Raw genomic sequence first — 13905 nt, 5'->3', positions numbered from 1 at the left:
CATCTTATTCATTTTTTTATTTTTGAAAAAATACGCCACATTGATTAATTTATTCTCATTTTGTATTCTAGCAAAATTTGCTATCTTGATTGATTCATTCATTTCGAGCTTTGCTCTCAACAAAATTTCATCTTGTTCGTTTTGATAATCTTTTTTCAAGTATTTTCCATTGAAATAAAGATTAATAGATTGATAATATTCAAGCAGAAGAAGTTCTACATATTACTCTGAAAGTTTCTAAATAGTACGAGGACCTGAAACAGGACTATTGTTTAGAACTAACCAACTTAAGGGTTAGAAGCATTGGAGAAAGAATAGTCTAAATTGCGACTATTTTCTTGGTTTTTCTGTCAAAGATACCGGCTGAACAAGAAGGCATCAGTGATAGAACCTTGATGAACTGCGAGTAATGACAACTTAAGCATTTAAAAAGGATCATTCTCATGACATTCTACAAATACCATGCATACGCATCTAGTTAGGAGCATTTGATTCATTCTAATCATGACATCCTAAACACTAGGCATAAATAGGTCCATGAAATGGATTTTGCAGGTCATGTTTCCATAGAACAAATCAATGAAGTTACACATACCCTTAAAGTTGTAGTGGGATGGATTGAAGTCATTATAGCAGATCTTGTCTTCCTGTACCGACAGCGAAGCAGATCGAAGACACCAGCCTGACCTCCCTGAGTTTGCAGCGAAGCAGACTGAAGATAGCAAATCTTGTCTTCATGTACTGGCAGTGAAGCAGATTGAAGGCATTGGTCCTATCTCTTTGGCATTACAGTGGAGCAGATTGAAGCTACGACGGTGAATCTTACTTCACGGACATTGTAATTTAAAAGATTGAAGCCACAACGGTGAATCTTACTTCCCTGGTGGTGCAGTGGAACAGATTGAAGCTACAATGGCGAATCTTGTTCCCCGACATTGCAATTGAAAAGATTGAAGCCGCAACGGCGAATCTTACTTCCCTGGCGATGCAGTGGAACAGATTGAAGCTACAATGGCGAATCTTGTTCCCCGACATTGCAATTAAAAAGATTGAAGCCACAACTACGAATCTTACTTCCTTGGCGGTGCAGTGGAGCAGATTGAAGCTACGACGGTGAATCTTGCTTCCTCGACATTGTAATTTAAAAGATTGAAGCCACGAAAGTGAATCTTACTTCCCTGGCGGTGCAGTGGAGCAGATTGAAGCTACAACAGTGAATCTTGCTTCCCCGATATTGCAATTAAAAAGATTGAAGCCGCAACGGTGAATCTTACTTCCCCGACATTGTAGTTAATTAAAATGAAGACGACGAATCCTATCTTCCTGAAGTTGCAGTGGAGCAGATTAAAACCACAGATCTTATCTCTCTGAAGTTGCACTAGAGCAGATTCCATCAAGTCTGATCTCCCTAAGCAGTAGTGGAGCAGACAAAAGAAATTAATCCTATCTCCCTGAAGTTGCAATGGAGCGGATTAAAACCACAGATCTTATCTCTCTGAAGTTGCAGTAGAGCAGATCGCATCCAGTCTTATCGCCCTGAAGTTGCAGTGGAGTAGACAAAAGAAACCACAAATTTTGTCCTCCTGAAGTTGCAGCAGAGTGGATTGAAACTACGAGTTGTATCTCTCTGAAGTTGTAGTAGAGTGGATCGAAACAACAAGACGCAATGTACTGGAATGAAGCTATTAAAAGAAGCCAAGACGCGGCGAGACTAGGCAAAATTGGTCTTTCTTAAAAGCCTTTGCTCCATTTCCGTTACATGACAATGAGCAAAGAGGGGCAGCTGTGCAAGCCCATTTTTGCCCGAGGACCAATATGACCCAAACAAAACTAGTTAAAAGTCCATAATAAAACAAATGTCTATTTACAAACCCAAAATGCCAACCCAAATTAAATCTAACCCAACAGCCCCAAACCCAAATTAAAAAAAAACCCTAAGCAGCCCAATGGCCCAAAATGTTTAAACATTTTTCTGAAAACCCTAGCCTCCCTAACTCTTTTCAGCTGCCAGCCTCCACGCATGCCCACTACCGCCGCACACTAGCGCCCTATCCACGCAAGATCTTTGCAACGCGCTCATCACCAAAAGACCACCAAACAAAGCAACAGTAGTAGTAAATGACAAAAGACAAAGAATAGAAAATCAATGGTTGTACAAAGAATAGAAAATAAATGGTTGTAATATGGCTATCAAAGCCAAAATATTCTCGTTGTACATTTTTTTTACACACACTTTAGAAGTAAAAGGCAGAACAGAGGTTTTTTAAAGGTTGAACTTTTACTGGTTTCTTTTTTATTTATTTATTGTTATTTATTTATCTTTTTTACAACTTCATTTTAACAAAAATAACATAGTAATAAAAAAAAAGCACCTGATTCGCTCCGAGATTCCGTCGACGGAGGCTCCCCTCTCGCAGTCGTCTTTCACCGTCGGCCGTTTGCCATAATGGCGGCGCGTCGGGATGCCGAGGAATCCCAAATAAATGGAGGAGGGTAGATTTTTTAGAGAGTTTTAGAGGCTCTCTGATTTTTTTGTTCAAAATGAAAGATGAAGTGTTTTTTTGTGTGAAATGTTTTATTTATATGGGATCAATACGGCGCCGTTTCGTCTTAGACCCGAAATCGACCCGACCCAGTATCCAGGATCCACGCGTTTTGGCTTTGAGGGGCTATTTGCACAATTAGCCCCTCTGCCTTTCCAGTGTGCGCAATCGGTCCTATTTATTTTTTTAATTTTGCCCCATGATTTTTCTGCGTATTTCATGCTGGTCCGCGTGAAACGGTGCGCATGGGCATGGGAATAATTCTTTCTTCAGTCCTCACGCCCTTGCGCGTGTCTTATTTTAGTCCCTGACCTTTTATGTTCATTTTTTTTAATTTGCTTTTGTTTATTTTTATTAGTTTTCATGTTTATTTTGATTTCATTTTTATTTACTTTTTAAACTGTTTAGATTTTTTTTATATTATTTCATTTAAACAGTTTTATTATTATTTATTTTAAAGATTTTTATGTATTATTTATATTAAACAGTTTTAGTTTATATATATTACTCTAAGTTTCCTTTCCTATATTACATTCCAAACTTTTTATATAAGATACTGACTTGCTTTTATAAATTATTTATTTATTTATTTATTCATGATAAGATGTATTATATATATGTCAAATATTATAAACTGCTTTCTACTATTTTCTTTTAAATTGTCATTTTTATCTTTATTTTGAACTCATTTTATGTATTATTTAGTTAAAATTGTTTTATTATTAAAAATTGTTTTACATATCTTTTAAACGCAACTTATTTATTTAAAAATGTTTTATTTATTTTTCGTTTCAAAGATTTTTCTTTTCCTTCATATTACAAACACCGCTAAAGAGCAAACCTTTAGCGTAGCTTCTCGCAAAAACGCCGCTAAAAGCATAACCTTTAAAAAAATTATTTTAATCAAATAATATCTTTAGCGGCGCTTTTCCTACAAACGCCGCTAAAGAACAAACTTTAGCGGCGCTTCTAGCAAAAACGCCACTAAAAACATAACCTTTAAAAAAAATTATTTTAATAAAATAATATTTATTTTTATGATAAATATTATATTATGTTTTATTTTTTAAATTTGAACTTTAAATATACTTTTTAAGGATAAATAAAAAATATTATTTAAATTAAATTTTCTATGAAAATTTTAACTTTAAAACTAAATATAAAAATTAATGAATTTAGTTTTAAAATTTAAAATAATAAATTAATAACACAATTAAAATCCAAAAGTTAGAACTCAAGTTGTCGTAAATATTAAAGTAAAATGGTAACAATTTAGAATCCAAACTAAAATAAATAATACATATGAAAAACAAACTGACTAGTTGAACCTGCCTGTGACTATACACATTGCAAGTACAATGCATTAAATTGTTGAACCTGCCTAGGTACTATCTGACAGCAGAATAACACATTAAATTGTTGGATTAAACATGTATATTACATACTAATGTAGACCAAAATATTTTCCTTTTCCTTCTACCCTTAAATCTAGAAATAGCAAAAACCAGGGACCTAACCCCAGCAAGTTCAAATATATCGCTAAAAGAAACACAGGTTTAGCTCCATCCAAATGTACTTTCAATTCTCATTTCAAATTCTGCTTCAATATATTGGATGAATTTCCCCACTGCATGATGTTAGGTGATCAAACAGAGTACTTTAAAACTGCAAAAGTAAGAAGCAAGCATCCTCACTTGATAATCTGAAGGGTTGTCTTCCTCACCAATTGGTCCTCTAAAAGGAAGCAGCTGAGCTTTAGGTTTCTCCAAAGAGAAAACAACAGGAATTCCACCCTCAATCCCATGATCTTTCCTTAAACGGTGTCTCACCTAGAAGCAAAAATTTGAGAAAGAGTAAAGTGAATGATAGAAGGAAATAAACCCCTAAACAATGTTTCTTAATGCAATAGATAAACAAGAGTAAAATTGGATATCCAAAATAACAAATACAAGCATAAGATATTAAAGTTTTTCCAAACCAAATAAAATCTAATTGGACAAGTCCCCAAAGTAAACACCAATCATAAGATCAGCAACCACCAGAAAACTGCAGTAGCAAGTGTAGTTCAAAAGCCACAGACGCAAAGAGCCCCCATTTTAGAATGATTGAGAACTCCAAAACAACTTCACCGTATTCAGAATCAATAATATAAAACGCCAAAAGCTCAAATCACAATAAATAATAAAAATACAAAAACATAAATATTTCATAACCCAAAGCTACTGATACTAAAATAAAATACGTATCTAGAAGCAAAACCTAACCTTCGTACATACTAAGTAGCAAAGCTGATCCTAATCCTCTATTACTGAATAAAGTAACCAATCTTAAATATATATAAAAAGTACTGCCAAACCCCTAAAATATTGGAAAGAAGCAAAAACTTTAGATAATTAAATTCCTTGAGCAATTTTTTTACACCCTACATAAAACACAATGCTGGACTCAACAATAAGCACCAAATCTTCCCAGTATTTTCCATCATTCTGCCATTAAAAAAAATCCTATTATTAACCCCTCAATTTTCTTTCCATATAGCTTTGCAACCTATGTCCTATCAATATGCAGTAACCCTCTCCATCCACCCTATACTACATTGTACTTTTTAACTTGTTATTGCCTATCCAAAAGCATCAATTCCAGAAACAGTGTTTTATGCTGACAGATTATTAGCAATCAGCTGAATAACTTATGTTGCTTGCTTACTCGTGCTTTAGATGGGTGCAATATCAAACAAGCATATAGAAGGATTAGCCATGCAATATCATAATAATGATAAATAAAACATAAACTAGAGCATAACATGAACACATAAAAAAAATTAGGAGTTCTATATATGGTGAAAAGCCAATATTTGACTGCAACGTTATATAAAATTCTTATAGCCAATAGGTAAAATTGAAAGTTCATAAGTCATGATGATACCTTTGTGTCAATGTTATCAATGCAGTCCAAAACAAAATCAGGGTTTATCTATTTGATTAAAAAAATTAAAAATTATTTTATAAATTATTTTTTAATCAGGGTTTAAATTTGACAAATTTAAAGACTAGATGTTATTTTATCTATAGATGAATTGAAAAATTGAAATGCCAACTAAGCTTCTTATATAGCAGCTCTGTCAAGGTTCTGAACTCCAGCAAAATCAATCAAACATAATCATTGACAATATATATATAATTTTATATATAAAACCTTGTTTGCTCTAAAGAAATTTGGATGGAAAAGGGTTAATTTCATATTCTTTAAATTATTTAAAATAAATGCCTGCATGGATGGAGTCAAGTACCTTCTGGGAGTTCAGGCTGTTCGAATGGGGTACAAAGAGCGACTTAGCTGCTCCCATCTCACCCCTTGTTCGAGCTTTCACATCTTTCTCCACCTCCTATATATACAAAACATAAAACATCATTTAAGAAAAATGAGCTACATATGCCTCGAGAGATTAGAATATGATCCAGCTCATGTTGTTGCCTAACAAAATACTTTGAGATTAATGATGATTAATGATGCAATTCTGAGAAAAAAGGGTAACAAATAAGCATTAAAACAATACCAATTAAATGCGAAATTGTCATGATCCCTATAAATAATAAGGATTCTACAAATTAAAGTCATACCTCCTCATCACACCAAGGAGCTAAGACCAGTTTCTTTTGCCCAAGAGCTTTTACAAACTCATCCCATGTTTTTACAACTTCAATGCAGGCATCTCTTTTTTGTTTTGCCACATCGTATAGGTTCTGTTGAATCTTATCCAACATTCCTTTTACTTGTTCAACCAAAAAGACTCTAGAGATATCAGTCTTTTCTCCATTGTCAGGGTGAACTGCACGCACCTGTCCAATAAAACACATTCTGGTTTGAATAATAAGAAAATAATACATAAAAGAATAGAAGGAAAGCAGAAATAAGAAAAAAAATGTTAATTGCATGACCTTAAGGAGCTAAGAAAATACGTAATTTTGTTTTGGACTTAAAGAGCATAATTTTGAGTACTATTAGAGGTTATGAATTCCTAGGACATGTAAGAGAAGTGCACAAGGCTACTAATAGGAACATGGACAGCAAATAATCATCTTTTACGTAATAATTAAACAAATAAGCTATCCGATTTTTCTTTTGGTTTGAGTTGGTAAAACGTTAGGCATGTTCGTATTCAACATAAGTTTTCTGACCTTTAAATTTTTCATTATTGTTGCAAATAGAAGCACAGCCACTGAAATGAGAATCTCGACATGCTCCTTGTCTTTCTAGTTACGGGCTTCTGTTAGCAGTATTACTATCAAAACTTGCAATTTCATTTGAAGAACCTGCAAGAATCAAAAAATTTAAAGTACATATGCATCATAAATTTAATTAAACCGTTGACAAGGGAAGGCGGAAAATAAAAATTAAAAGAAAAAGAAAACTTTTTCTTACAGAAACGAAAACAAAGAAGAAAAATAAACAATCAAAACCACCCACAACAATCTTTCAAAACCAAAAGGGAAAAGATAAACCAACCCCAAAAACTTTGAAAACCCAATGATCCAAAAAAAAGTGTTTCTACTTTTGTTTTATTTTGTTAGGAGCTTTGGTGCCACCCTGAGAATGCCAGACTGCGGTTTCCACGAGATGGATACAAAAATAAGGAAAGAAGAAGAGATGGTGACAGGTGTTAACATAAACACTGGTATGAACAGTTGTTAACAGAAACTGAAGAAAATGAAACATGGGTTTCGCTTATTCTTAAATTAAAAAATGGTACCAGGATCAGGAAGAGGGGGCGCAGTGAAATGGAGCTGTACATTTGAAAAGTTCTTCGGTTCCGTGATGGAATCGCATAGAGCAGCTAAAGCTTGTGGATTAAGAAAAGTTCTGCAGAGAAAAATCTAGGGTTCCAAATTTGGGCGTTTAAGAATTGGGGTTGAGGAAGAAAAAAAAGCAATGGGTATGGCGTTAAAAGTTTTAAAGGATGGTGTGTTTGTAAAGTTGGGGGTTTCAGGGGGGGAAATTAGGGAGGGATGCAGGGGGGAAAATTTATAAAATGGCGCTTAAAAATTTTTTTTAAGTAAAATTATTTTTTTAAGTTAAAAGTTTTAAAGGATGGTGTGCTTTTTATTATACTGTTTTGTGGTTAAAATTGTTTAATTTAAACATCTAATTTTATGTTAAAATTTTGAGATACTAATTTTATTATTATTTTATTTAAACATCTAATTTTATGTCAAAATTATCAACGTATCAATTAAAAATGATAAAATAATTTTGTAGTCTTTAATGTTTGTAATTTTATTAATTTGGTATTTTCTTTAAAAGTATATAAATATTATAAAATAAAAGTTTAAAATCTTTTAAAATTTTTAAAAATTTAAAATCTTTTAAAAATCCATTTTAAAATTTTAAATCACGAAAAATATAAAACCTTTCAAAATTTAGAAAATATATGTTATTTACTCTTTAAATGATAATTAGAAATGTTCACTACCCATACAACAGACCTAGTCCAAAATATGGTTAGATTTATATTTTTTATTGTTTTTAAACAATGAAATGGGTGATTCGGGTAAAACGAGCTTGAAGTTGAAAAAGTTTTTAAAATTGGACATTGGTAACACCTAATCCATAAACCTTAAAATGGTAACACCTAAACCTTAAACTCTAAACCATGCATTATAACAGTCAAATCATTAACGCTAAACCGTAAACCATAAACATCAAGCCCTAAAACAGTAAATTTGATCATTATCTGATAAGTCGTAAACACTAACCTCATATTAACACTATGTACAAGCCCAATTTTCATGCCCGGGCCCAATTAACCCCTAGCCCAAGCAAAAACAAAACACAAAACCTGTTAATAATTAAACCCAAACCCCACCAGCCCAACTAGCCTAACCCGGAGCCCAATTACAAACAGACCCAATTACCATTAACCTAACCTACCCAACCCATTATAGAATAGGCCCAAACCCGAGGCCCAATGTCTTAGCCCAGCAAGCTAACAGCCAAAACTACGGTTTCAGAAAGTCTGAAACCCTAGCGCCGCACCTAGTACTACCGCCGCATGTCCCATCGGCCACTTGCCCCAGACCTACCGCCACTCCTCTGGTAGCCACCAACTCCATCGCCATCGTCACATCACCTGCAAAGAAGATGGCAAACACGCAAGCAGAAACGAAGACAAACAATTTTTTTCTCTTATTTCTTTCGGCTATAAAAGCCAGATCTTTTCTGTTTTAGGGGGCTTTTTTTTCTTTTTATCTTTTTTGTAATATTTACCCAGAAATATAAACGAAAAAAATCGAAAAAGGTGATTTTTATTTTTCGTTTTCGCATCTCTTTTTTCCATACTTGTTTATTTTTAATTTTTCACATACATATATACATACATATATATATATATATATTAAAAGCAGTTTATTTGCGAAAAAAAAATTACCTTAGAACCCCAAAGGCTGAACACTACAGAGAAAAAGAAGGAAATTTTTTGTTTTTTGTTTTTAAACAAGGGCTGAAATGAATTTTTGAAAGAAATTTGGGTTTAAATAACCCTCACAAAACGGCGCCGTTTTAGGCTTCTTTGACCCGCGCGGTGACCCGACCCAGGGGGAGGATCCGCGTGTTTTCTTTAAATGGGATATTTCGCGCGCAATCCCTCCGACTTTGGAGCGAGTTGCAATTTAATCCTTTTCGTTTTTTTATTTCGAATTGGCCCTGTATCTTTATTTTTATTGCGATTCAGTCTATTTTTAGTTTCCTTTATTATTTAGCTAATTATTATTATTATTATTATTATTATTATTATTATTATTATTATTATCTTTGTTATTATTATTAATATTTATGTTATTATTATCATTATGTTTCCATTTGTATTTACTTATGTATATTTTTAAATATATGTGCTGTATTATATTATTATTATTTACATATTTCATATATAGTTTATTTAATATATATTAAATACTTTTTATATATACATGTATATCTATATACTCTTTTTCTCATGAATATATGTATACATACTCATATATTTTTTTATTTTAATAATTTTAAAACATACATATACATGTTTTTCATATTTTTGTAAATTTATTTGTGTACTCATGTTTTTATAACATACATACTTATATAGTATATATATTTTGCATTTTATAATCTATATACGTATATATGTGAAAATACTTATATTTTTATATCCTATGATTCATATATGTATTTTCATATTTTCATAATTTTATGTATATACATACATATATATTTCCTTTATATGTACATAAGTGTCCATATTTTATAATTTTATCTATATTCCTTTTTTTATGTTCATTTATGTATCTATTTATATGTCCATTTTTATGCTTTAGTTTATTTATTTATTTATTTGCTATGGTATATGCATGATCGATTTATTTTATTATTCGTTTTTTGTTCATTTTCTTTTATTCACATTATCATGTTTATTATTCCATTATGCATATAAATATCACATTTCAAAAAAGGAAAAATTTTCAAATAAGGCAATGTTTTGCGTTTGGGAAATTCGAGAAAACATGCCCTAAGGTGCTGGGTGTCGATTTTTCTCGTTCAACCAAATGGCTTAATATCCTTTTAAAAATTTTAAAATAAGGCAATGTTTTGCGTTTGAAAATTCGAGAAAACATGCCCTAAGGTGCTGGGTGTCGATTTTTCTCGTTCAACCAAATGGTTAAATGTCCTTTTAAAATTTTTAAAATAAGGCAATGTTTTGCGTTTGGAAATTCGAGAAAACGTGCCCTAAGGTGCTGGGTGTCGATTTTTCTCATTCAACCAAATGGCTAAATATCCTTTTAAAAATTTCAAAATAAGGCAATGTTTAGCGTTTGGAAATTCGAGGAACGTGCCCTAATGTGCTGGGTTTCGATTTCTCGATTGACCGAATAGCCAAATATCCTCTTGAATTTCAATCCATATCATTCGAGTTTTTTTAGGATCGTATTTTAAGTCTTTCTAAAGTTTTCAGTTTTTCGAGATTAAGACATTAAGTAATCAACTAGGTACCAATTTTGGGCGTATCGAGGGTGCTAATCCTTCCTCGTGCGTAACCGACTCCCGAACCCATTTTTTTCTAAATTTCGTGGACCAAAATCATTGTTTTAATAAAATTAAATTGTTTATTAAAAACAACTGCTTTGCAAGGTGATCCAATAACACCTTATAAAAAAAAGGATTGGTGGCGACTCCCGTTTTCATTTTCAAAACCCAAGTCGACCCCGTTTTTCAATCAAAAAAATGGTGTCAACACACTAAAATGTAAACTCTAAACCTTAAACCCCAATCCCCAAGCCCTAAACCTAAACCCTAAACCCAGAACTCAAAATTGTAATCCTAAAATAATAAACATTATGATGATATTTATTCATCATTATCCACTAATCTGAACCAAATCCAAATGCAAACCCTGCTCTGCTCTGCTCATTTTGTTTTCCCAACCCTGGACCTCAACACTCGCCACTTACCCACCTAACGAAGTACCCAACGTAATTCGATTAATGATTGCAAATATAAGATATTTGCTTTCTTTTGCAATTGGGCTATTCAGATAAATTAGACCTACCTGTCCACTACAACCACTATACCGCTTTGAGCGAAGACTTTCGACTCTAGACTCGAGACTCATTAACACTTTTTGTTATCAAGAAAAAACAAACAGCTTTTTCTTTTCGGGAGCAAATCGTCCAACTAACCCCACCGACTCTACTAGCTAAATTGAATCCCAACTTCACTTAATTATTTTCTAAAATTCAATATTTAATAAATTTTATTCGAATTTCAATATTTATAATATTTTCCTATAACCCTTTCTCAGCCTAAAAAACCTAGTATTAATTTCTAGTGGGTATTAGACCAAGTAACAACCTCATTTGTCCCTTTTCATTCATTTTCAGTTCTTACTCTTGAGTAGGTACTATTAGGTCATTGTTGTGTTCATGTATTACCTTACTCTTTCATTAATTCATTATTTATCACGATATTTGGTGTTTTATATTACTTTCTTTGATTTATTTAGTCGAACTATCAAAATTTATTATTCTTATAAAATTTATTCTATTTTTATTCTTTACAACACAACAATTTAAGTTTTATGATATTTTATTTTACTCATAATTTAATATATTTTTCTAGTAAAGTAGTTTAAATAAACTGTGATTGAAAAATAATAATAAATAGTTAAGAGTTTGGACTTCTCTTTAAGAAAAACATTTTGGATTAAACAATATTATTTGTTATCATTTTAATGTAAATTTGACCAATATATAATAAATACAAGTGAAATATTAATTTTTCAACTTATAATAAAAAATATAATTGAAACATTACTTGAGAATATATTAAAGAATGAGATAATTGAAATGGTTTTAAATTTTATTATTAGCGGCGTTTTTGAACTAAAGGCACGAGCATTAGCGGCACATTCTAAAAAACGCCGCTAAATCCTTGAGCATTAGCGGCGCTTTCCCAAAAACGCAGCTAAAGCCCCGAGCATTAGCGGCGCTTTCCCAAAAACGCCGCTAAAGCCCCGAGCATTAGCGGCACTTTCCCAAAAACGCCGCTAAATGCCTCAAAAACTCTAAAAATGGCGTCGTTCCGCTTTCCTTTTTTTGCGGCGCTTCTTGGAAAATGCCGCTAATACTTATTTTTAGCGGCGTTTTTCAAAATGCACCGCTAATACTCGATCTTTAGCGGCGTTTTTCAAAATGCGCCGCTAATACTCGATCTTTAGCGGCGTTTTACGTAAAGCGCCGCTAATGCTCGATTTTTAGTGGCGTTTTTTGTCCAAACGCCGCTAAAACCCTATTTTGGTGTAGTGTTTTATATATACACATTGTTTGTTTTATCTTATATATATATATCATTTTTTTTGTATATTATTAACCTTAAATCTCTTGTTTTGCATTATCTATTTTAGACACATCATTATCATTTAAAATTTTTTTTACGTTTTATTTGATTTTAATTTGCTTTATACCTTCTAAATTATTGTTTAATTTATTGGTTTTTATTTATCGATGATTGTATTTGAATGATGGATGTTGTGAGATTATTGCTATTGTGTATACTTTAGCTCGTTTATTCGCTTTCATATCATTGGCATTCACTCGCATAAATATTATATTCGCATATTATTGCTCCGTGCGCGCTACTATATTTTATTTCGTGTCATTACATCGTGGATGTTCCCACGATTTTTGTTTGATATAATCCACTTCATTTCAATATCAAATGAAATAAATGTATGCCTTTAAGTGTTGTACCCGCGACTATTCAAGAATAAATTTTTAAAATAAGACATATTTTGCGTTTTGGTAATTTGAGGAGTCATACCCTAACTTACGGGGCTTCGACTTTCTCGTTAAGCCTAAATAGCAAAGTGCCCTTTTAAAGCTTCAAAATCAAAGAAATTTCGTTATAAGGCAACATTTCGCTTTTCGGGTGATTCGAGAAATCATACCCTAACTTACGAGGTTTCGATTTTCTCATTAAGCTTAAATGGAGAAATGTCCCCTTAAATTTTATTTCAATAAAAATTAAAGTCAAGTTTATTCTCTAAAATTTCAAATGCCGCGCCCTAACTTACGGGGTGTAACATTTCGTTACTTTGGAATAGGCGGGTCTTTAGCTCATTTTCAAATTTACTCAAACAATTTTTAAATGCACATCAATAAAAATGGATCGTATTTTAATTTGCTTTTCAAATTTTTAAATTTCGACATTCAATGAGGTACCAATTTTTGGGCGCATCGGGGGTGCTAACCCTTCCTCATGAGTAACCGATTCCCGGGCCCGATCTCTTAAATCATCGTAGACCAAAATCATCGTTTTCATAAATCGAAATATTTTATTAAAACGACTATTGCGAGGTGATCCGATCACACCTCATCAAAAAAGATTGGTGGCGACTCCCACATTTGTTTTCATTTTTCAAAACCCAAGTCGACCGCGTTTTCGCAAAAAAATGGTGTCAACAGCATACATTAGGAAAATTAACAAATATTAAATGGCAAGTTCAAGAGATAAAAGAGATAAAAAATTAAATGGAGGGATAAAATGATTTTTCTTTTTAAGTTGGAGGGCCAAATAAATCAGTATGCCTAAAAAAAAAAATGTCTGGGTAGTCCTATCCATGGGTTGGGCCCTAACAAAATTCTAGACCTGTTTGATAGGTTCGGGCCCTAACAAAACGGGCCTAAATTTTTTCTCAAGCCTGGCCTAAATTATAGATGCTAAACCTGGTCCGTATTAAATTTTTTTATTTTATTTTTATATAAAAATTTTTAAAATATAATACATCAAAAATACTAAAACATTAAAATAAATGTTTCCCAAAAAATTGACAATA

At 32.3% G+C, this 13905-nt stretch overlaps 1 protein-coding gene across 3 annotated transcripts; it reads right to left on the bottom strand.

Annotated features, from left to right (window-relative positions):
* Positions 1-3756: 3756 nt before the first annotated feature.
* On the bottom strand, positions 3757-7522 carry LOC105764180 (proline--tRNA ligase, cytoplasmic). Of its 3 annotated transcripts, none has more exons than XM_052624910.1 (6): positions 7294-7522; positions 7050-7144; positions 6722-6856; positions 6164-6382; positions 5833-5928; positions 3757-4372 (listed from the first exon to the last, which is right to left on the bottom strand). In XM_052624910.1, exons 3-6 carry the CDS (start codon positions 6734-6736, stop codon positions 4181-4183), a joined length of 522 nt encoding a protein of 173 aa, XP_052480870.1. In that variant the 5' UTR covers positions 6737-6856; positions 7050-7144; positions 7294-7522; the 3' UTR covers positions 3757-4180. The 3 variants fall into 3 exon arrangements, with proteins under 3 accessions (XP_052480870.1, XP_052480871.1, XP_012438148.1); XM_052624911.1 differs by lacking the exon at positions 7050-7144 and having other exon boundaries at positions 3757-4170; positions 4238-4372; XM_012582694.2 differs by lacking the exon at positions 7050-7144.
* Positions 7523-13905: the final 6383 nt, after the last annotated feature.

The sequence above is a fragment of the Gossypium raimondii genome, chromosome 12 (assembly GCF_025698545.1).
Source record: "Gossypium raimondii isolate GPD5lz chromosome 12, ASM2569854v1, whole genome shotgun sequence".
Lineage (NCBI taxonomy): Eukaryota > Viridiplantae > Streptophyta > Magnoliopsida > Malvales > Malvaceae > Gossypium > Gossypium raimondii.
The sequence above is the reverse complement of the archived record's forward strand: the minus strand, read 5'-3'. Positions and strand labels throughout refer to the sequence as shown.